The sequence below is a fragment of the Gossypium hirsutum genome, chromosome D06, assembly GCF_007990345.1.
Source record: "Gossypium hirsutum isolate 1008001.06 chromosome D06, Gossypium_hirsutum_v2.1, whole genome shotgun sequence".
NCBI lineage: Eukaryota > Viridiplantae > Streptophyta > Magnoliopsida > Malvales > Malvaceae > Gossypium > Gossypium hirsutum.
In genome coordinates this window covers 32,177,650-32,203,346 of record NC_053442.1, presented here as the reverse complement: position 1 = coordinate 32,203,346, position 25,697 = coordinate 32,177,650, and the positions used below count along the sequence as shown (strand labels likewise).

The 25,697-nt window shown below is 33.0% G+C and overlaps 1 protein-coding gene and 1 non-coding gene across 2 annotated transcripts; both read left to right on the top strand.

Moving 5' to 3' along the window:
- The first annotated feature begins 317 nt into the window (after positions 1 to 317).
- On the top strand, positions 318 to 424 carry LOC121218868 (small nucleolar RNA R71). The gene has a single exon (XR_005915348.1). It is a non-coding gene; the product is annotated as a small nucleolar RNA R71 (small nucleolar RNA).
- A 12,886-nt stretch (positions 425 to 13,310) lies between these two features.
- On the top strand, positions 13,311 to 20,533 carry LOC107901762 (cellulose synthase A catalytic subunit 5 [UDP-forming]). Its single transcript, XM_016827902.2, has 14 exons — positions 13,311 to 14,142; positions 14,763 to 14,958; positions 15,045 to 15,280; positions 15,364 to 15,466; positions 15,570 to 15,738; positions 16,309 to 16,575; positions 16,746 to 17,091; positions 17,377 to 17,514; positions 17,626 to 17,751; positions 17,872 to 18,084; positions 18,179 to 18,446; positions 18,716 to 18,912; positions 19,028 to 19,378; positions 19,548 to 20,533. Exons 1-14 carry the CDS (start codon positions 14,062 to 14,064, stop codon positions 20,127 to 20,129), a joined length of 3,273 nt encoding a protein of 1,090 aa, XP_016683391.1. The 5' UTR covers positions 13,311 to 14,061; the 3' UTR covers positions 20,130 to 20,533.
- The last annotated feature ends 5,164 nt before the right edge of the window (positions 20,534 to 25,697 follow it).

The window sequence follows — 25,697 nt, the reverse complement described above, 5'->3', positions numbered from 1 at the left end:
AAACACATGTTAGCTCAACTACTTTCATTTCTTACACTACAACTTGTCTCTACATTGTTTTAATCATATTAGTTAGGGATGATACCTGAGCTATTAATGAAGTGAGCACATCAAGCTCCATAGCTTCAACAACTCTTCTACGAGTCCCTACTCTTGTAGTTAGATTTTGATAATCATTATTGGCTATCCTTTCCAGAATCTCATATGCCTCATTATACGATTTATCTAGTAAAGTGTCATTGGCAAATGCATCAACTACCATTCTTATATGTGCATTTAATCCATTGTAAAACATTTCCATCTGCGTCCAGAGTTGGAAACCATGCATCAGGCATTTTCTAATTAATTCTTTGAATCACTCCCAAGCTTCATACAATGTCTCATCCTCAAATTGCTGGAAAGAGGTAATATCATTCCTTAATTTGGCATTCATATTTTGAGGATTGTACCTTAACAAAAACCTCTGATAAAGCTCATTCCAAGATGCCATCATTCCTGACGGCAAAGCATTCAACCACTCTCTAGCATGATCTTGTAATGAATAAGGAAATAGCTTGAGTCTCAAGACATCTTCAGGAACACGTTGTTGCCTGAGTGAATCACGGACCTCTAAACAGAGTCTTAAATGCAACCATGGATCTTCAGCAGGTAATCCACTAAACTATCCTATTGTTTGTAGCATTTGAAACATCATTGGTTTCAACTCAAAATGCTGACTTTGAATATGTGGCCTGATAATCCTTGGATTCAAATCATCCAAGATTGGCACTACATGTTCTCTAATGGGTCTATCTCTATCATCTTCATACAAAGAATATCAGTGTCCCTACCATTCGGATGTAATGGATCTTATCTACCTAGATCATTTCCAATCATTGCCATTTCTTACAATTATTTTCTCCTTCTCCTCAAAGTTCTCTCAAGTTCTGTGTCAAAAGAATACTATTCGGTCTCGAGAATACCTCTACTCATAAACTAGCAGCAAATCTGATCAAGAATAAAAAAACAACTAAATAAGATAAAACTAAAAAAATTAAATAGATAATAACAACCAAATTTCACCAAATTGTTGACCTCCAGCAACGGCGCCAAAAAATTGTCATATGTGATGCGAATGTGCAAGTATACACATCGAATCAAGTAATAAAGTGATAAGTGAGATCGTCTCCACATGGATCAAAATGGATTAAAATGGATTAAAATGGTTGAGTTATAACTATGAACTATACTAATTAAGTTATAGCAAAATAAACATAATAACAATTTGATGATGACTATTAATATATAAAATATTAAGATCAAATACTGAATTTTGTGGAAAATCTACAAGACAAAGTTGGGAGGATTTATACTATTGAACGGAAAGGTTGGAATTACTCAGATTATATCTTTATAACATAATAATGCCATGGAAAAACCTTAACCAAAGTACTGTTCAAAGTATAACTACTACAGTCTACTTCTTTCGAGAGCTAGACTTTAAGCTACCATTCTAAGACTTTGTATGTTTACAAGTCTCAAGAACGATACTTAACACTCTCCTTCCTTTCTATGTATAGAACACAACTCTATGTCTAGAGTGCTACGAGAATTCATTTGAGTACTCGCTTGAATCATTTGATTACGATCCAACTCACTTAACCTTTTCAGAATTAAATCAAGTCTAAGAACATGCCATGCATTCATTTATGTCTAGAGTTAACATGCATGTATTTAAGATAACCCAAATCTAATGAAATAGTAGATCTACTTAAGATAATATCATAGTCATTAAAAGGAATAAAAATTCATCCAGTAAATCCAACCCAATGAGATTAGCTCATGGGTTGGGAATTAAAATCCAAAATATCAATGTCATTCAACATCACCATCCACAATTTAAAAATCAAAGAAATCAATTAATAGAATAAAGGTAGAACTGCAGGAAGTTTTTGCCACTCCAGCTTTAACTCTAATGTTACCAAATTGTGCAAGACCCAAGGTTGAATGCGGCGTCCCCTTCCTTGCGTCTCTGTTCTCTTTTTAAGCTACTACCCTCTTCCCTTTTTCTCTAAAATTCCATGAGATTTTTTCTGGAGAGAAAAAAACTACTCTTCTTCTCTTTCTCTTTCTTTTTTTATAAGGTAGGTCCCATCTCTTTCAGTACACACATTTTCTCCCTCTTTTTCAGGTGAATTTATCTAGTACACGTACAGCTGGCTAAGAGTGACGAGGACTGAATGTTGTGTCAGCATCTTCCTAAATTTGCCATGGTCTTTTTGTTGGCAATCTATCCAACCTTTTGTCGTGGCCATATTCACTTCCTTCATTCCCTTCCTCCTTTTTCTCATTCTCTTTGTCCTTCCTGCACCTGTGCATACAACAACCAATTCATTTCTTCCTAATAATAAAAGTAAAATATAATGACATTCAAGGCACAATCCAAGCTTTATTATGCAGTATTCTAAAAATAACCAAGAAATGCAAATATATCCACTTATGTACAGGAAATTAATCAATTTTAAAGGCTTGAGATATAACTCTTTTTAAGAGTTATCAGTGACACTGCCTCTATGTTTTCAAAATATTTTGGTTCAAAATGCGGTGTCACAACACTAGGAATCGATGTCCTGACATTGCCCTTAATTTATCAAAAACTAACTTTTACGAGTCGTGTGTTCATACCCAATCAGAATACCTTCCATCATAAACACCTTCACTTCCTAGAGTTTTAATCTACCCTAACTAAATAAAAATAAAAATAATATAAATAATAAGTTAAAAAATCCAAAAAAAATGATTATGCATAATTTGCAACACAAAAAAAGTTCAATGATAAATTTTTAAGTGTGGTTAAATTAAGAGGTGCTTGGTAATCTATTCTCTCGACCTCATTTACTTAGATTACTTCCAAGGGTCGTCAATCCTAGGGTTTAAACATTCATAATTTAAGAAAACTAATTCTAAGACAAACCTTAAATTTTTTAATTAATTAATCTCACCTCTGATTTTTAATCTCCCTATGGGGTTTAGCCACTCATGAATCTAGATGCAAAATTCCTTAAATTTAATTTAAACATTCAAAGCATGAATTAAGCTAAAGATAAGGGAAAAGAGATATTGATCTGTTTCGATATTGGATGCACTCGGAAGCCAAAAACCCTTTAACAGTTGTCCAGATAACACCAATTGCAATTGAAAACCAAAGAACAATTATAAATTACTAAAGAAACGAAAGTTTCGATTGAGATCAAATCCAAGTCTAAAAATAATAAATAAAAATTCTATAACATCTTAGAATAAATTGGAACTAAAACTAAGTCTCGTAAAACTACTCTAAAAACAACCCCTAAACATTACTATATATAGGCAATTGTAGTTGCCAAAATTAGGTCAAATACAAGCCATTAAGCTACATAAATACATTGTCCAGACAAAAACACCCTTGGCAATATTTTGGCCCTCGTCAAACTGGTGTTGCGACACTAAATATGGATGTCGCGACACTGAACATCGAATGAGATTTTTGTTGGTTCAAAGTTGGATGTCGCGACATAGCATTTTTGTGTCTTGACACTGAAGTCACTCCTCGTATTCCTTGGCTTGAATCGATGCTCTGCTCACTCAAGTAGCTCATTAGCCCTACCCTAGGCCTGTATTGGCCCAATGGGTCATTACAACACCCAAATATGCGTAAAAATGCTTATTTTACTAAAATTAACTTTAAACTACTAAAATGGAAAATTAATCAAAATAACATAAAATAGCTAGAAAATAAGGTCATTAAGTGCCAAAAAGAACCTAATTTGCCAAAACGAATTGTGGCAAATCAAAATACACTACTAAAGAAAGAAAGACTGCTCATGGAAACCCACAAGCTCTAAATGTTATATTTAGTGGAGTTGACATTGAGCAATTTAAGATGATTTCCACTTATGAGTCAACAAAGGAATGATGGACTATTTTGTATAATCAACAAGAAGGAAATACTTCTTTCGAAATGTCCAAACTAAAAATCTTGACTACTAGATTTGAAATTTTAAAAATGCATGGGGATGAAATAATTTCAGATTTTTATACAAGACTATGTGACATATCTAATGAAGTTTTTGTCTAGGTGAACGCTTTTCTGAGGTGAAACTGGTAAGAAAAGTTCTAAGGTCTCTTGCAGAATTTTTTGTTATTAAAGTCATGGCTATCTAAGAAGCAAATGATATCACCACTCTTGAATTGGATGAACTAATAGGTTATCTTAGAAATTTTGAGCTAAATTTAAAAGAAGGAAGGCATGACAAATTGAGACTTAAAAAGAACACTAATTGTTATGTTCAACCTGTTGTTTAGTCAGGAAAGTAAACTAAGGAGGCTATTGATGAGATCAAGAAGAAATTAGCCTTGCTCACAAAGAGCATGAAGAGATCTTCTAAGAAGGGAACAAATCAGGTTCTGATGAGACAATGAAGACTCATATAAAGCGGGATATTCTCAACCAAAGAAAAAAGCTTTTTTGTGTCTTGAATGCAAAGGGTATGGCCATATTTAGTCAGAATGTGCCAATACCAAGAAGCAGAAGCCCTTAGCTGCTATCTTGGGTGATGATTAGGATAAAAGTGAAATTTTAAACTTTGATGAAAAGATAAGCAATTATGTGGTCTTCACTACGACTGTTCAGTCACCTATTTAGAAAGATTATGAAAATCCTGATGAATTAGACTGTGATATTGGTACTCTAAAAAAATGCATATTTTAAAATGGTAAAAAAATGAAATTTGTGTGGTAGAAGAATGGTGACTTGAGAGATGAGGTGTCCATTTTGAAGGAAGAAAATGAGAAGTTCAAAATGGAAGTGCAAAGGAAAAATAATATGATTGTTGATCTTGAGATGGCTAATGAGATGCTTGGTTAACTTGTCAAAGAAAGTGATGAGATATTTTCTATTGGGAGATCCGAATCTAGTCATGATGAACTTGGTGAAAAGAAGAATAAATAATATGTTTGTTATTATTTTGGAAAGGTCAAACATATTAGATCTCATTGTTACAAGAAAATGAAAGATCAAAAGTGGAGAAAAACAAAGCCTATCCAATCTAATGTTGCAACACTAAACAAAACATCACTTAGACAACATGTTTGCAACAAGATGAAAGGGTAAACTAGAAACAGGAGGATGATTTGCCACTATTGTAGGAATGTTGGTCATATTAGGCCTTATTATTACAAGTTGCAAAAAGACTTGTGGAAAATTATATACGGTGCAACGCTAGTTCAAGTAGTTGATCAAACAAATGTTCAGACAGATAGAAGAATGAGATAGTTTGATGTGAAACAAGTTTGGGAGAGAAAAGATTAACCACACTTGAGCTCTAAAGGTTAGCAAATTATTGATACTCATGTTGATGATATCGAAGAGACTTTAAATATCAAATATAATCCATCTCTTGGCAAGTTATATGTTTGATTAATTAAGCTTTATTATTAAAAATGTATATTAAAATAATTTTAATGTATTATTAATAATAAAACATAAAGAAACCAAAATCATCTTCCCTATTTCTTTCTATTTCCAACCAGAAACTCCATTGTTGTTAGCTAAGAAAGCTTCAGCCTTGCATATACTCTTGCATGTAAGTCAGTTTCACACCCATTTTGCATGAATTTTATGTTTTTGAAATCGTTGTAGTTTAATCTAGCTAGCCTAGGGACTATTTTAGAATATTTTATAAGTTTTGAAAACTTATCATTAATTTTCTTGAAGGTTTTTAGATGTTAATGCTTGAGTTTGAAGCTTAATGATGAAATAGGAATATTTTGTAAAGTGATTTTAAATAATTTTTAAGTTTAGGATTTAAATTAAAAGTATGTTAAATTTGGCATTGATTTCTTGTAAAATTTTAGTAATGAAGGGCTTTATGGGGATGGATATGGATTCAACATGTTATTCTAGGGTTAATTGTGAAAAATAAGCTAGTTTTTGTTTTAGGGACTAAATTGAATAAAATTAAAAATATTAGGGAAATTGTGAAAAATGTTGATAGGAAGTCAAATGCATCAAATGAAATGTTATAATGTATTTGAGGTTGATAAATTGAAATCAAATTACTATATAGATTAAGAATCGGTAGATAATCATGGAAAGAGAAAATTGCAAACTAGTCCCTGAAAATTGCAAACTGATGGTAAAGCTCACTTTTATGTTTCATAGTTCAAGTGCCAAATTATCTTAAACTTTGAATATGTATGTATTATGTTATGTGTTTATATGACATGTGACCATTATGCAATTTATCTATAAACATGTTTTTTAGTATTGTGATGTATGCTTGAATGTTATGTGATTATATGAGTATTGTGATATATGCTTGAATGTTATGTAATTATATGAGTATTGTGATATATTCTTAAAGGTTATGTGGTTATATGTTTAATATGGTATATGCTTAAAAGTGAATATGTTTTCCATGTAAAAAAACTAGAAAATAATGCACGAGTAAGTATATTATGACACTAAAGTTGGAATTGTTAAAGTTGTGCTATATGGTTGTTCCGTTAATGCTTGATGAATTGTTTGCATGATGGTTGTTCTAATCATCCACTGAGCTTGTTAAGCTCACCCACTCTCTTCTTTACCTATAGTAGATTAGTTGTGTAGGTGTGGTTTTCGAGAGGTGATCCAAGCAATACATTGTTAATTCTCATAGGTTTTTGTTCATTTAATTATGTACTGGGGAATAAGGCAATATGGTAGATTTATGGTTGACTATTGCCATGACGTTTTTGGTCTATTTGCTGATTTTTGGCTTTATCATTTGAGATTTACACGTTTATATTATGCTCGATTTTATGAACATTGAAGTTGGTATTATGTTTCTTATTTGGACATGTTTTGACATATTGAACTGTTAATTTAGCCATTTGGTTTGTTGAAGTAAAATATGCATGATGTCTAGAAACTAAATTGGAATGAATTATTTGCATAAGTATGCTGCATTTTTTAGATCTGAGGCAGAGGTATCGACAATCGGTAACGATACCTCTGTGTCTTGAAACATGTAGGAAATCATAATAGAGATTTGGTATAGATACATTTGCTCGAGTATCGATACTTGGGGTAAATTTATCAATATTTCATGACAGATGCCGATAATTTTTAATACTTTGGTTTTAAAGTGAGAAACATAATGCAAGTTTGGCATCATTTTTCTAGGTGGTATCAATACCACTTAAAGAAAATATCAATACCCTAAGGTCAGTATCGATACCTACGTGATTGTCTTGGAAATTTTGCTAAGTGGTCTAAATGCTTGAATTTTTAACACAATTAGTTACATTGATTTATGTCCAGCATGATTTAACGATGATTAATACATGTATGTCTTAAAACATGTGCAAATGTTATGAATTACATGTGTCTGCTTTAATAAAATGAACATTGTAATGTACAAGTAGTGAGAAGATGGTATGGCATCTTTATATTCGGGCTAAACAATCGGGTCGGGTCTAGGGTGTTACAGATGCTGTCTGTTAGATAAAACTGTTTATCAAATGATATTTATCTGCTAATGATAAGAATCCACCATAGTGGTATGTAGGAGGGTATACGCCCATTCTATTGGCGTGAAGTCTGTTCATTTTAACCATAGGGTGTGACCTTGTAGGTTCTTGTAACGTTGGTAATAATACTAGAACATTTCTAATGTTACAAGCAATGAATGGCATCTAGTAATGTATCATTGCTACCTAAGTTACAAGAAGTCATGATTTAACATAACCTTTCCATGATAAATTTTTCATGTATTATATCATTTTATCATTTATATTTAGATTGGACACAAGTCATGGTATAGTCACACTTGTATAGTCCAATCTTATATTTCTTGATATTCTGAGTAGACTATAATAAACAAATAAGTGTAATATCTCATATCAACTTATTTGAGTATGACCCTGCATTTCTAGTCTCACCCTATTAAATGGCCTAAGATATTACTCCTATTATGTAGGAGGGATAAATCCTATCTTGATCAATCATATCCCACTACATGGATTGTGGTATATACAACATCAATCTTTATGGTACAACCTGTTACGGTAGACGTTTGATTGTATCAAAATATATGACTCGCGATGTTGGAATAATGATGATCTCAAGTTCGAGGATCATGTACATAGTTATCGCTGTGAGTAATGTTTGTGACTCATAATAATCTAAGAAACATACTCATGGTAGGTCAGTCCAAAATGTTGTTCTCTAACACATACTCATGTATTGATTTTGACATCTCTATGTCAATGACAACACTTTGTCATCAATCAACTACACATTAGTCTCAATGCATTATTATTGTCCAAGCCCACAATAATACTTAACTAAGGACCTTTTAAGAATAATCATATTATTCTTAGGACTTTATTATTGATTAGATTATTTATATACATAGAAAAAGAAACTGAAATAACAATGACAATGCCTTGTATCAATAACGGGGTAAAATAAGTTTGTAATTACAACCATATCATGATTGGTCTTTGGGCATACTCTAACAGAATGTAAACTTAAATATTACGATTGAAACAATAAAAAAATGGATTGAAATGGAAAGTGTTATACGGTTACATGTATCGAGCCCGGATGAATATATGATAAGAATCAATTGGCATGTCAATAGGTCATTTTGCATGTTGTACGGGATTGATATGTGATATGGTGATATATAACATGATATTATACACTGAATATACCGAAATCCAACATTCGTTATTGATTTTTGAGTTATATTTATAGTGATCTTAGCGTGTTTCTAAGGGAGGATGTAAAGCCTACGGGCTTGGCACTTGGTGCTCAGGCATGTTTTTGGAGGGATGTTAGCCTTCGGGTTAGGCATTTGGTGCCCAGGCGTGTTCTTGGTTGGATTAGCTCAGTTGAGCATTCTAGTGTGACTTAGGTGGATAACTGCGTATCTGTATTTGTTCATATTAGTTCATCGGGCTGAATAGTGATTGTTAAACGACGTAATGATTTGTGTTGATGCTTGGTAATAGTGTCTTGGTAAATAACTTGAAAATATGTGCTCACACTTATGGATATTATATCATGTGTTGGTATTGAATGATATTGTATAGCTTGAATGATTATATGACTTAAATATAATGAACTCACTTATCGAAATGGTTGTGATGACAGGATTAAGTGTTAGTTAATTTTTTTTGTTAAATTTTAAATGTGACATTAAGGTATGTTATATCATTTTTCTACCTATGAACTTACTAAGCTCAGTTGAAGCTTACTATGCCTCATTTTCCTGTTTTCCTATAGTTTTTGTATTGCAGAACTGGGCGATCGAATCAGTTTGAAGATCACACTATCCAACCACCTTTTGGTAGACTTTGAAATCGCTATATTTGAGTTTTGTGGCATGTAATAGGAGTATTTGGTATATATAGTTATGTGTTCATGAAAGTATATATGTCTTGTGCTTGTACAAATTATATATGTTTGATAGCTAAATGTTAAGGCACATGGTTTATATGGTAATATTAAACGTGGATTGTGAATGGTATATGATAGACTGAGATGAAATGTTGATAAGTTGTCATTTGTTATGGAAAGAATGGTTGAGTGATGGATTGGTTGGATGTTATAGTATTATGGTTGGATACTTGATTTGGATGTCATGAAAATTTGATATGTGCATTGATTCTTTTGATGGAAAATGTATTAGTAAATATGCCTTAATAAATGGTTGTTAGTTGGTGAAGGAAATGATGGCATTTTGACACTTTACATGACATTATTTAGTTAAGCTTGAATTTGATAAAAAATGGAGTTGAACTTTAGGTTTGAATGTTGTTTGTGATGGTGCCCTATGGCATATTGGTTAGAACTAAGGCAAATGACATGTTTTGGTATGTTTTTGGTGTGTTTTGAATTTCTTGAATGAATGGTTAATGGCATGCTTGTGGCCTAAGTAGACAAATACATGTACAATTTGCATTTCAAGGTAAAACTTAGCACACACGGGTAGACACACAGGCTGTCACACGACTGTGTGTCATGCATGGTTAAGTGACATAGTCATGTGCTTTGTTTGTTCAGGATGGTTTTAGTTCCATACGACCATAGTTAGTTACACGGCTTGGCGACATAGCTGTGTGACTTAGGCATACATGACATTAGTTTGTTGCATAGTTTGGGGACACGAATGTGTGATATTGCACCATATGTGCCTCATCCTATCACATGGTCTAACCACACAGCTGTGTGACCCATATTTAGCCTTTTTACCATTTTTTTTGTAAAAGTTTCAGATTAGTCCTAGGTTGTTTCTAAGTTGGTTTAAGATCTTTGTAAGCTCAATTAAGGCTCAATTTTGGTTGTCAATCATATTATATATATGATATTGAATGTTTGTTGTTTAATTGCATATTTAAGATGAATTCATGTATGTTAAATGTTGTTAACTGTTGTAGCATCTTATAGCTCGGGTTCGGTGATCGGACCAAGCATAGGGTGTTACAGTTAGAGCCAAGACTGTCCAGCAATGTTTGTTCAGTTACATGATCACTCAAAGACTTGGTCAATCAAGACACGAGACAAACTTGGGCATATTTATATGTTGGCCTTTGTGACGTGTTGTATTGGATGTTGTTTTAATAAGCAAATGAGCTTCTTGGACATTCTCATTCCATTCATTAAAGTTGAAATTGAAGTGGTGTGTATTTGTAAAAAGTTTAAGTGTGTTGAGGAGTTTTACTTCAACTTGGATTATGGTGAGAGTTTTTCTCAATCTCAAGGATGTGTTTCATGGTTGCTTTTAAGGAGATTAATTTTACTTTATTTTGAATAATAATTGGATATAATTCAAGAAGTTATATTCAGATTAAAATCGAGAGTTTTACTTTATCAAGACTAAATAGAGAATATGTCGAATTTAACCTATAAATAGGCTATTGTGCTGCACATTTGGAAGTGGCTTTTGGAATGTTTTTGGTTGGTTATTGTTTTATCTTTTACTTTGTATTTTTGTAGTCTTAGGTTAGGGTTTTATTGGATAGTTTATATTTGATGTAAGTGAGGTTTTGGGGTAATTGATTTGTAACAATTAAGGTCACTGTTGGGCTTAAACTAATATGCGACCCATGAATTTGTTGAATATGAATCATTCATTGAGCGAGGCTCCACAGAGTAGGATTGTTTTTGAACTAAGCTAACAAATAATTGTGTGCAAAATCTTTCTTTACTTTTCTATTTTTCATTTATGTATCACTGTTTGACCAATATTGTGACTGAACACAATATGGAACAGTTAGACTAAACTTGCAACAAATTGATATGTGTTTCTCTAGATAAATTAATAAAAAACTTTTACTTTGGTTCCAAATGAGAATGTCAATTAAGCTTTTTTCATTTTCTTTGCCATTTTTATTTATATATATATATTTAATAAAATATTTGAGGCAATCGATTTCTATATCAAACAACACAAAATCGTAAAAAACTTCTACCATATCAAAACTAAAAAAGTTAGTACTTTTAAATTTTCACCACCACCTCCATCACCACTAAGCTTGAATTGCCTAATTTTTTTTTAGCATTATTTTTAATTTGCTCATCCTTTATAAATATTGTCAATTATACTATAACATTTTGTAACAAATATTGTTAGGTTGTATTTATTTCACTAATAAAAATTTTTAGAAAATGATTTTAAAAAAATTTACAAAAAAAATTATACAAAAGTATCTAAACATAGAAAATATCAATTTGTAAAAAATAAATTTATTTTTCTAAAATCTTTTTTCTAAAAATTATTTTTGTGGAGCAAATGCAACTTGATTTAACCAAAATAAACACAAGAAAGAATGGACAAAATTAGTGGTATATGCTAATTTCAAGAAAAAAGATAGAGGTATAGACCAAAATTTTAATTTTTTTTAGGAAAATAGGTCATTTCTCCCTCAAGCACTTATGTTTTTTTTTATTTCAATTGTTTCAAGTTTTTTTTTTAATTTAAAATTTTTAATTAATGTTTTTAATTAATAAATATGTTGTTTTCAAGTTTTTATTTTTAATTTATTTTTTAATTAATAATTTTATTTATTTATATAAATAAAATAATAAATATGTAATTATATAATGAAAATATATTTATATATATTATTATGTTAAAAATATTTATAATTAGTAACTCATTTATTTATATAAATAAATTAATATAAATATGCAATTATATAATAAAATTATTTTTACATTTATCGTTATGTTAAATATATTTTATTTTTTAAAAACATCACCTAATTTTTTAATATATTTTTCTTTCTGTATAATTTTTATATGTCAAATATTTATTTTTTTCCACCTATATTGTGGGTAAGGTGATTTTTAATATTGTAAAATTAAATAATTATTTAAAGTATCATTTTTATTTTTATATATCATTTTTTCTACTTACATTGTGAGTATGATAAATTCTAATATTATAAAATTAATTAATTAATTCAAATATCATTATTTTTAGTAAATATAATTTTTACATTTATTTTTCAATCTAGATCATGGGTGTGGTAAGTTTTAGTATTATATATTTTTATATGTGTATTTGAAATAATTATATTTATAATATTAGAATTTACCATACCTACAATATAGGTGAAAATATAATGATATTTGAAATATTTTACATATAAAAATAATAATATTTGAGATAACTATTTGGTTTTATAACATTAAAATTTACCATACTCAGAATGTAGGTGGAAACAATAAATATTTTACATACAAAATTATATATATAGAAAATAAATAAAAAATAATTGATACTCTTAAAAGATAAAACAGGTTTAACATAATAAATTATTTAAAATATATTTTCATTATATAACTACATATTTATTATTATATTCATATAAATAAAATAATTATTAATTAAAAAATAATTTTATGATGGTGATATATAAAAAATATATATTCAATATAATTACATCCTTATTATTTATTTATATAAATAAAAAATATTAAAAATAATTTAAAAAAAGAAAAACTTGAAAATAATAATTAAAAGCATTAAATAAAAATTAAAAAAAAAACTTAAAACAACGTGAAAAAAAAGTCTCAAATGAAAGCGATGTTTTAGAAAGAGTTTTTGTACTTCAACAAAACCTTTCATTTTGATAACCCAAAAAGGAAACTTGAAATATCAAACTTCCAAATTACCCATTATCACCGCCAAGCACCACCGTGGCACGGTGGGACAACCCCTTGGTCCCACCACCTCCACTACCCTCCAAATATAAGAAAGTATAAAATGGGACAACCCATTTTAATCTCAGTCGCCAGCTGCTTATTTGTTTATTTACAGTCAGAGAGATTTTTATTGTTCAACAACTTTTGAGATGGAAAGTTGCAAAATTTGTGCATGTAAAAGAGAATGAAATATGATGTGAAGTAGATCTGTACGTAAGATTTGGTTTCTCTTTTCCCTTCTCTTGCTGATCTGCTCTTTGTCTCGTCCCTTGTGTGTTAAGCGTTGAATTTTCAACAAGATTCTTTCCTTTCAGATCCTTTGTCTCTCTCCTTTAGAGGCTTTTGTCACAGATCAACATTAGCCACAGTTTTCATTTTTTATTATTCACAGAGAGGACCAATTGTTGGTAAAATTGGGTCTCTCTCTCTCTCTCTCTCTCAAGGAATCAATCAATAAGATGACAGTGGCAAAAAAATAAAATAAAAAGTATTTGTTTTTTCATTTGTTTAATACTATAATATTATAATCATTGACAATCACACTATTATATTTCTAGCTGTCTTCCCATTTCTATATTTGGTTATCTACCTCTCTCTCTCTTTCTCTCTCTCTCTCTCAAGCTGTGTTTTTGTTCATTTCATTGTATAATGGTGTTGTTCTTGTAAAGGGTGCTTGAGAGAGAAACCGAGAGAGAGAGAGGTGGGAAGGTAAAGTTTGGGTTTTTATGAGGTTTGAGTGATGAAGGTGAAAGAGAGATAGCTATATTGAAGTGGGGTTTGTCTTGGTTTTGAAGCTTCGACCTGTGTTTGTTGTTGGGGTTGGGGTTGGGGTTGGGAGGTAGATGGATACCAAAGGAAGACTTGTTGCTGGTTCTCATAACAGGAATGAGTTTGTTCTCATCAATGCTGATGAGATTGCAAGAGTAAGTACCTTCAAAGTTTATCGCCTCTTTTAGTATTTTGTTTCCCGTTACGGGCTACACCAATAGTTAGTGAAGGATTTGGGACGAGTAAGAGCTGGTCAATGTGTTGCTTCGTAGCTTCTTTAGGATTTAAAGCTTTTTTTTACCCCCATTTTTGGGTTTCGATGAGTTTCTCTCTCCCTTTCTCTCTCTTTCCTTATAAAGTTCTGGTTGGTGGATTAGCAGAAATTTTTACCCTTGCTTCCGTGGCTGTTTTCTTCAGCTTGATAGAATATCACATTCCAGGAAAATTTCTTCTCTTGTGGCGTTTTTTTTTGGGAGGGGGGGAGGTTGGCATAGTGTTTATATACACCTAGATTCAACAAAATTAAATTTCATTAATCATCCCTTGTTATCCCAATTTAGTATCTTATCTAGTTTGTAGATCTCAGAGCTGGTAGATGCATCCCATTTAGGCAATTAGTAACTGTTGTTTTTTGTATTTTCATTTTTTGTTATTTAAGCTATTAAAAAAAGCTGAATCGTTGGGCAACATAAATTGTTCTGTTTGGTTTACTGAAAAGCATATTTAATGATCTGGTGGTGATTGACGTTGTTAGTTGTGTAACTATGACTTGCAGGTGACTTCTGTTAAAGAACTAAGTGGGCAGATTTGCCAGATCTGTGGAGATGAGATAGAGATTTCGCTTGATGGAGAACCCTTTGTTGCCTGCAATGAGTGTGCATTCCCGGTATGCAGACCTTGCTATGAATATGAAAGAAGAGAGGGCAATCAAGCATGCCCTCAATGCAAAACCAGATACAAGCGCATTAAAGGTGAGCCTTGAGAAGTTGATCTTTTAGTAAAAAAGTAAAATTCCCTTGAAGATGATAGATTTAGCTAACAATGTGGCCTACTCAAGGTTGCCCTCGTGTGGAAGGTGATGAGGAAGAGGATGGTGCTGATGATTTGGAGAATGAGTTTGATATTGCTAGCCAAGATAGGAGAGATCCTCACCATATTGCTGCTGCTATGCTCTCTGCTCGACTCAATATCAATCGTGGTTCCCAACCTCATGTTTCAGGGATAAGCACCCCAGCGGAGTTTGATGCTGCTTCTGTTGCTACAGAGATCCCGCTTCTGACATATGGCGAAGAGGTGAATTATTTTTTTGGTTAAGTTCTGTTTCTTTATGTATCGCATTGTTGGTTGACATTTCTAATTGATTATTACTAATGAAGGATGCTGGGATTTCCTCTGATAAGCATGCTCTTATCGTTCCTCCCTTTATGAGTTGTGGAAAACGGGTCCATCCAATGCCAGTTCCTGATCCTTCCTTGACTTGTAAGTTGTCTCATATGATTGGTAGAAATGTCCTAATCGTGTACATTGCTGTTATTCACATGTCCGTTCTAGTGTATAATGGTTTCTGTTGCTGACAACACAGTGCCACCCAGACCAATGGATCCTAAGAAAGATTTGGCGGATTATGGGTATGGAACTGTTGCATGGAAGGAAAGAATGGAGGATTGGAAGAGAAAACAGAATGAGAAACTCCAGGTGGTTAAGCATGAAGGATATAACAGAGATGAGTTTGAGGATCCTGATTTGCCAGTGTAAGTGCATTTTATCACTCTGAAATTCTTAACTGCTGCATCTGAGCTTGTTTAAGTCACAAAAGCTTGTTCCTGCAATTGTTTATATACTAGATTCCTCTTCCTTTTTTGGGTTAAAAGAATATAGGAATTGTAAATTGATTCAGTTAATAATTATCAAAGACGGCACGAGTTGATAATTATTAAAGGTATTCGTGATTAATTATATAAGCATAATTGCTGTTTTTTACTTCTGCTAAACAAACCATTTTTTCGTTGGTTCCTTTTCTTTTGAGAAATACCAATCTTTTATGTGATTGCGTTATCTACTTTTTGTTGGCTCTAGAGTTTGTATCCTCTTTACATTTATGTTACTTTTTTCATGTTGTGAGTGAATGAGTGCATCATTTTTCTGTGTTAGCGAAGTTATTTAAACTTGTATATAAGGTTTCTGCATGAAAAAAGCCATAATTAATATCAGTTTCATTTGCCAAACTTACTGTAGGCTAGAAGTCACTATATTCATTTATGACTGCTGTTTCACATTCACCAACTGTTTCAACTAAAAATGTAAACTTTGTGTTATTGTAGGATGGACGAAGGCAGGCAGCCACTTTCAAGGAAACTGCCCATCCCATCTAGCAAGATCAATCCATACAGATTAATTATCCTACTCCGGCTTGTGGTCCTAGTGTTGTTTTTTCACTATAGAATTCTGCATCCTGTGAACGATGCTTATGTTCTGTGGCTTCTTTCAGTGATATGTGAAATATGGTTTGCTGTATCTTGGATATTGGATCAGTTCCCAAAATGGTGCCCAATTGAACGAGAAACATACCTTGACCGTTTATCATTGAGGTGATTTCATCCTCTTTTCTCTTCCCTTACCCACTTTTTCTCTCTTTGGATCTTAATCCATCCTTATGGTTCCTTCTGTTCTGACATTAAATTGTATGCATGTCAGAGAGAGAATACTGTTAGATATTAATTTAGACTTATATTATTAGATTTCTCTAACTTTTTTTCAGATATGAGAAAGAAGGGAAGCCATCTGAACTAGCTTCTGTAGACATATTTGTGAGTACAGTTGATCCCCTGAAAGAGCCACCGCTTATCACTGCAAATACGGTTCTTTCCATCCTTTCTGTAGATTATCCAGTTGATAAAGTAGCTTGCTATGTCTCTGATGACGGTGCTGCCATGCTAACTTTTGAGGCTCTATCTGAGACATCTGAATTCGCAAGAAAGTGGGTACCATTTTGTAAGAAGTTCAGCATTGAACCTCGAGCTCCAGAATGGTATTTTTCTCAGAAAGTTGACTATTTGAGAGATAAAGTTGATCCAGCATTCGTTAGGGAACGCCGTGCTATGAAGGTTTGTAACTTTTCTCCTAATTATAGTATAACATATTTACTGCTGGCAATTGTCTGCCATTTGACTAGCTTACCTAGTACTTACATGCTACATGAAAGAATCAATTGAAAGCCAAGAAATTGCACTACCTAAGTATAAACTTTAGCTGGCAGAGAGGTTCTCTATTTTCTTTTGGCAAAAGAAATTCATTGCTTTCATTCATGGCATTTTTGTACACAAAAAGGTGTTCTCCATTGGTTTCAAGTAATGATATCCATCTTGGGGGTTCCTAATTTGTTGATATAGAGGGAATATGAAGAGTTCAAAGTTCGAATAAATGGCTTGGTTTCCACGGCACAAAAGGTTCCAGAGGAGGGTTGGACGATGCAGGATGGGACCCCATGGCCAGGAAACAATATCAGGGATCATCCTGGAATGATTCAGGTGAAGTGTTTTCTTTATGTTCTGTTTAACATATGGTTCAGATGCTATCCTATCCCCAAACCGTTTCCAGTATGCATAACATTAGCAAAAATTGGTTATTCTTTGCTATAGGTTTTCCTTGGTCATGATGGTGTTCGTGATATTGAAGGGAATGAATTGCCTCGTCTAATTTACGTTTCTCGTGAAAAGAGACCAGGATTTGATCACCACAAAAAAGCCGGGGCCATGAATGCTTTGGTTTGTCTCTCTTTCCAATCTCAAGCACACACACACGACACAATCTCAATTTTGCATGCCCTCTGATCTGTCTGTTGTTTGATTATCTAATTGTTGAACATTTTTGGCTGATAAATGAAGGTGCGTGTTTCTGCTATCATCTCCAATGCTCCTTTCCTACTGAATGTTGATTGTGATCACTATATAAACAACAGCAAGGCTCTCCGTGAAGCTATGTGCTTCATGATGGACCCTATTTCAGGAAAGAAGATTTGTTATGTCCAATTTCCTCAAAGATTTGATGGCATTGATCGACATGATAGATACTCAAATCGCAATGTTGTATTTTTTGATGTAAGTATAGATTTTGGAAACTTTAATGTTGCACTTGCAAACACATTTCTTCCTAAAAGGAATAGATGATATTTTTTCATTTTTGTGAAAACAGATCAACATGAAAGGACTGGATGGAATTCAAGGGCCTATTTATGTCGGAACTGGATGTGTCTTCAGAAGGCAGGCACTCTACGGGTATGATGCCCCTGTCAAGAAGAAGCCTCCAAGAAGAACATGCAATTGTTTGCCAAAATGGTGCTGCTGTTGCTGTTGCCGATCTAAAAAGAAGAATAAGAAATCAAAGTCCAATGATAAGAAAAACAACAAAGAGGTTACAAAGCAGATACATGCTCTAGAGAATATTGAGGAAGGAATTGAAGGTAAGGATTATCTTCCAATTGGTTTCCGGCATGCATTTGCAAAATGTCCTATTTCTCATAGCATGTAATCCGTGTATTAAGGCGTAAATATAATTTATCCTGGACTAGTCTTCTTTTCAGTCGTTTTGTCCCTGTCTAAGTTATTGATATTTCCAGATATATTGTGACCTAGAATCAATTGCCTTTATCATTTTAGATATGTGCTCTCTTGCTTAATGTAGATTATGTTAGACCATTACCATTTAAAGTGCCAACATTTCATATGGCAGGCATTGACAATGAGAAGTCATCCCTTATGCCGCAAATCAAATTTGAGAAGAAATTTGGTCAATCACCAGTTTTCATTGCTTCAACACTTATGGAGGATGGAGGAGTTCCAAAGGGAGCAACTACTGCATCACTGTTGAAAGAAGCCATCCATGTTATCAGCTGTGGTTATGAAGATAAAACAGATTGGGGGAAAGAAGTATGTAGAAATTGTTTCTAACTTAATAAGTTAATTTGTCTTTCAAAGTTTATTTTTGTCCCTTTGAATTATTGCACTTCTATGGTGATGCTCATTAATGCTGATCTTCATCCAGGTTGGGTGGATATATGGCTCCGTTACAGAGGATATATTAACAGGCTTCAAGATGCATTGCCATGGCTGGCGATCAGTGTACTGCATTCCTAAAAGGCCTGCATTTAAGGGTTCAGCTCCTATTAACCTCTCAGATCGTCTGCACCAGGTTCTTCGTTGGGCTCTGGGATCTGTTGAAATTTTCTTGAGCAGGCATTGCCCAATATGGTATGGGTATGGCTGTGGATTGAAACCCTTGGAGCGCTTTTCTTATATAGCCTCTGTCGTATACCCATTGACATCAATTCCACTGCTCATTTATTGTACGCTGCCAGCTGTCTGTCTCCTTACTGGAAAGTTTATTGTCCCTGAGGTAATTCGGAATGGCATATCATTCTAATGTGAAAATGCTCCTATTTGGGCTGTAACTATAATATTATTAGATTATTGCTAGATATACCATGAGAATTTCAAAATCTTGATTCTTTACTTAATATGGTTTTATCTGAGTTTCAGCTAATTCTGATTTTTTCCTTGTGCAGATCAGCAATTATGCTAGTTTACTTTTCATGTCTCTCTTTGTTGTCATTGCCGTGACTAGCATCCTCGAAATGCAGTGGGGAGGTGTTGGAATACATGATTGGTGGAGAAATGAGCAGTTCTGGGTGATTGGTGGTGTCTCGTCGCACCTGTTTGCTCTCTTCCAGGGTCTGCTGAAGGTTTTAGCCGGTGTTAACACAAACTTCACGGTTACCTCAAAAGGAGGAGACGATGGGGAATTTTCCGAGCTATACTTGTTCAAGTGGACATCTTTGTTGATTCCTCCCATGACGTTGTTGATCATCAACGTAATTGGAGTCATAGTTGGGGTTTCAGATGCCATCTCTAATGGATATGACTCATGGGGGCCTCTATTCGGTAGACTGTTCTTTGCGATTTGGGTCATCGTTCATCTTTACCCATTCCTCAAAGGGTTGATGGGGAAACAAGACAGGCTTCCCACCATCATTGTGGTTTGGTCAATACTTTTAGCTTCAATTCTCTCTCTTTTATGGGCTCGAGTCAACCCCTTTGTTTCAAAAGGAGATATTGTTTTAGAAGTGTGCGGTTTGGACTGTGACTAAAATACAGGAAAAGAAAAAAAAGGGGGTCGTATTTCATGAAGAAAGGTTGTATGAAAATTGCATAAAATCAGGCAGCCCTTTTGGTGGAAAATGAAGACATGCTGGGATGCGACATTGTTGCCCTCAGCATGTAATAAGGTAAGCAAAAGGGAAAAACATGTTGGCATGATTGTAGATACATAGAACTGCGATCCCCATATTTGTTCTGTTGAGTTTTTCATTGATTCTTTCGATTTGGAATTCATAGGAAGTCCTTGTAATTTGCAGAGGAGAGAAGATGCCTATGGTATCATATACCCTTCTCAATAAGGGACTTTGACATAAATGCCATGAATTGTAAAAACTTGGATTGGAATTTGTTTCTGCCTTTTATTTTAAGATTGTCTGCATTGTGTTACTAATAAGATATGGCTACAAAAGCTGCAATATTAGTGACAAACATCACCATTGAGAAATGAAGGCTTCAGCCTTCTATTAGTTTTGGTTTTCCCAAGCAGTTTTAGAAAATAATTCAATGCTTCTGATCGAGTATTCTTATGATCCATGTAAAGCTTAAAATTATGATATCATTTTAAGTTCCTCTTTTATTTACTTGGATCTTTAGGTCTCTTCTTATCAAACATAATAGATTATTATGGGGTGTGAAATCCTTAGGATGGCATACAAATAAAATTATTTATTTACTTATTTCTGTTTTTTAAATTTATACGGCTATTGATTCAGTTAGTGTCACATAGAAGTAATAAAAAACATAATGCATTTTTATTAAACTTCTCATGTTACATGCAGTCATGGGATTTTATGCGTTTAATATTTAATTAGTTTTTTTTAAATATTGTACTTTTAATTGAAATAATTAACATAAATAATATTTCTTAATTGACTCATTGAATATAATTAAAATATATTAACTTATCAAATCAAATATTATAATAAAAAAATTTTCAAATAATAATTAAAGTATTTTAAACATATTCAACCTACAATATAATTTTACTTTATATATTAATACAAAGTAACCTTATTTAAAATAATAATTAATTAAAAATCTAAAATTAGTTAAATGATAATTAATATGCTTAGAATTCTATTCAAATATCAACACTATTTTACATCAATAAAATTACCCTACCTTTTTTAAAAATAAAGTTAGTACAAGTTTTGTTTATGTAAACTTTTTTAACTAATAATGGTAGATTATAATTTTCAAGTAATATATCTATTTTAAAATTAACGCAAGTTTTTTAATTAATAATTTGAATTTGAATTCTAATTATTTTTAAATGTGTAATTATCACAACTTTTATTAAATTATAATTATTTTTAAATGTATAATTATCACAACTATTTTACTTAAATTTTTTAACTAATAACTCTAAATTAATTTTTTTAAAATAAATTACCACAACTTTTAAACATTCAATTTTACCATTCGTTCATTTGACTTTTATATATACTTCTAATAAATATATTTATTAAAAAAAATTCACTAGTTGTGTTGTAATTTAGTATAAGTATATGTCTAATTTTTTCCACGAAATTTTATTAGTGCAATTTTTGCGCTCCATTAGCCGTTAGAAATAACTATAATGAATACTTTAGGGGAGTTGAAACAACATAGCTTTCACCAAGTAATCAAAATAGGTAGCCACAAAATGTTAATAAATTGCATGAGGCCTGTAACACCCCTAACCCTAATCTGTTCCCGGAATAGGGTTACGGAGCACTGTCGGACTATTCAAATCAAATGCGAACATTTCATATCATTTAACATACATATTAGAAATTAATCATAGTCACTCATATTGTCCCTTATATGAGCCTTGGGCCCAAAATACGCATTAGAAATGAATCAGGACTAAACTGGAAACTCAGAGAATTTTTCGCAAAACTTTAAAACTTTTCTCAGGTGTAGGGGACACACGCCCGTGTGTCAGGCCGTATGGATCACACGGTCAAGAGACACGCCCATGTCTCAGGACGCGTGGGCATTCAAAATAGGGGCACACGGCCATGTCCCAACCCGTGTCCAAATTAGGGTGCTTATTGACTTGGGTCACACGGCCAAGCCACACGCCCGTGTGCTAGGTCGTGTGAAAATACCTAGACATTCTGTTTCTAAATTTTAAAGATGAAGGGGACAAATGGCCAGACCACATGCCCATGTGCTTGACCGTGTGTTACACATGGCTGAGACACACGCCCGTGTAGACAAAAATAGGCCATTTTAAGGCCACATTTCTCACCCATATTTGATTTCAACCTAAACACTTCAAATTTCATACTCAGAGGCCATAACAAAACCTTCAATACACTCAACTCAAGCTCTAAGCATGTCATATTATCTCATATATCATAGCATATCAAATTTACCATATTGATCAAAACACATATTTTCATATTTATACCATCTATACTATACTATCTCATTCACCAACATGCCTATAAACTATCCATCAATTAACCACACCCTAGCATATATCAAGCATGATAAAACTACACATACATGTATAAGTTGATTGGAAATATAAACAAAATGTAATTCATAATATTTATACGAACCAACTTTACTCAAAACCATTCCAACCCTATACATGCCATATAAACCATAGTGTACGTTTCAAAAGCTACCAGAATAAGTTGGATAGCATGACTTGATGTGCTGATCTGATCTTCTGACCTCTCGAAAATCTACAAAGATATTAAACAACTCGAGTAATCTTAATGAGGCTTAGTAAGTTTGATGGGTTAAACATAAATCTTACCGAACCAACTATAACACATCAATTAAATAAATTCATTTAAAGTAAATCCTCTGTCAGTCACAACTTTAATCGATGAATACACTTATTTTAGATTGATACCAATAATAAATAATAAGTCTTTCAATTCTAATTACATAAGTCACTTACCAAATCAGAGAACGGCTTACGGATAACAGTACATCATTTTCAGAAGCCTGAAGGCTGAATAGAAGCTCATGAGAGCTAAACAGAAACCCATAAGGGTTGAACGGAAGCTTGTAAGAGCTGAACGGAAACCCATAAAGGTTGAACGAAAGCTCGTCAGAGCTGAACGAAAACTCATATGAGTTAAATAGAAGCTCGTGAGAGCTAAACGAAAAGTAAACACGAAAGTTTGCAACAAATGCTGAACCTCAGTTTACTTGGGAAAATTGGCTACCACTTTCCTCAATACCGTCAATTCGCTGAATTTCGAATGTACTCAAAGCCCGCGTTCCATTTATTTCAAATATTCAATTCAAAATTATAACTTTAGCAATATTTTATTTTCAACAATAAATATGAAGAAATACATAATATCATTCATTAATTCAATATATATTAAAGTTTAACTGTACAAACTTACTCAGGAAATACATCAACAAACTCACTAAAAACCGGTAACTAATCTAGCTTCAATTCTGAATCCTGAGTATCAAGGATGTATGCTAAAAATGCTTCATTACCTTTTTGCTCAATCTCTAAGCAGAAAAAGCTGAAATAATTCTAACAATTTCTTTCAGGTTCTTAGACTCAACTGAAATAATCTCTACTGTCTGATATTTTAAATCAATCCGTTTTGGTCTACAATTTGCCATTGCATCATGTAAAGACAACCAATCCATTCTTAGAATAACATCAAATTCCTGAAAGGGTAGCAACATCAAATCAGCAGGGAATTCACAACCTTTCACTTTCAGTGGACAATTATGACATACTAAATTAAGTATCACACTTTGAAGTAATGGATTAGTAGCTTGAATATCATAATCAGTAGATTCAGCAGGTAACTTCTTTTCCGCTACTAATGTAGTGCAAATATAAGAATGAGTGGACCCAGGATCAATCAATACATACACAGTAACATCAAAAAGATAGAATGTACTAGCAATCACATCTGGAGCTGTCGCTTCCTCTCTTGCTCGAATTGCATAGGTACGCGCAGGTGCTCTAGCCTCTGACCGAGTAGTAGTATCTTTCATACCCGAACGAGTAGACCCAGTGGCACTATTTTGGCCCGAACATTTACTTATCTGAGAAGTAGCCAATTGTTTTTCTTTCTGCTCTTTATCCTCTTTTTGCAGTTGAGGACAATTTCAAATAAAATGATCAGTAGCTCCACATTTAAAACAAGCCCCCATTTTACTTCTACACTCGCCAGGATCATATTTCCCACAATATCTACATTTAGGCTTAGGAGCATTCTGCACACTACCCACACTAACAGCGGGTCTAGTAGATACCCCGAACTCTTGTTGAATCGTCTTGTTTTTATTTGAACGTTCAAGAATTGAGGTGGCTCAACTGAAATCATCTTTAGACTTTTTCGCCGGTAATGCTGAAAATGACTTAAAAAAACCTCTTTTTGTAAGATTCTCGATTCCGTCAATCTCGTTGCATTTGTTTGTTGTACACCTCTTCCATATTTTATGCACAATCTGAAAAAAACAATAAATTCTCGTATTTTAGTGCCTCCAATCATCATTCAGATTTCATCATTCAACCCTTCTTCAAATTGGATGCACATTTCTTCTTTGGCTGGTACAATTTCCTAGGAGTATTTACTGAGGTATACAAATTTTCTATCATACTCAGCTACTGATCTGTTTCCTTAGCACAACTCAAGAAATTCCCTCTTTTTCTTATCTAGATACCTTTTGCCGACATATTTCTTCTTAAATTCAGTCTGGAAGAATTCCCAAGAAATTTTCTCCTTTGGCACTACAACCATTATTGTCGACCACCAATTATATACTTACTCTTTCAGTAATGAAACAACACATCTCAAAGAATCATTAGGGGAACAAGCCATTTCTTCAAAAACCCTTATTGTATTTTGAAGCCAATACTCAACCTTAACTGGGTTATCCTCTGACCTACCCCGAAATTCTTTAACCCTACACTTTTTGAGTTTCTCAATCGGAGTATGTTTACTAGATTCAGTCACGGTAGGAGGTAGAGGTGCAACCGGAGGCACTACAGGTGGTACAGTGGGGGGAGGAGGTTATTGAGTCAGATTTCTTTCTTGCATAAATTCACTGAACCACTGGTTCATATACCCAAAGAACATATTTTTAAGTTCTTGTTCTTAAGCTGGAAGGATCGGGACATTACTACTTATCCCATGTTCAGAAGTCTGTGCTCTACTATTAACTTCATCATTGTCAACACGTTCAGACTCGTCTGACATCTTTATAATCTGTAAGAAAACAAAGGTTAGATCAGATCATACACATCACACTATCATAGATTTATATGGCATGTATTTCTAGACATTTTACACACTACGTTCATTCCGAGGATTGACTAAACTGAAGTTCTAATACCACTAAATATAACACCCCTAACCCTAATCTGTCACCAGAACAGGGTTACGAAACATTACTAGACTTTTCAGATGAAAGGCGAACATTTCATATCATTTAACATACATATTAGAAACTAATCATAGTCACTTATATTGTCCTTTATATGAGCCCTCGGGCCCAAAATATGCATTAGAAATAAATCGGGACTAAACTGAAAAATAAGAGAATTTTTTCCAAAACTTTAAAATTTTTCTTAA

What these genes read in the sequence shown, in the direction of transcription:
- LOC107901762 (XM_016827902.2), top strand. Translation starts at nt 14,062, where the DNA reads ATGGATACCAAAGGAAGACTTGTTGCTGGTTCTCATAACAGGAATGAG. An exon ending in ATGCTGATGAGATTGCAAGA is followed by an intron (nt 14,143 to 14,762) that starts GTAAGTACCTTC and finishes TATGACTTGCAG; the next exon opens with GTGACTTCTGTTAAAGAACT. An exon ending in CTTGACCGTTTATCATTGAG is followed by an intron (nt 16,576 to 16,745) that starts GTGATTTCATCC and finishes ACTTTTTTTCAG; the next exon opens with ATATGAGAAAGAAGGGAAGC.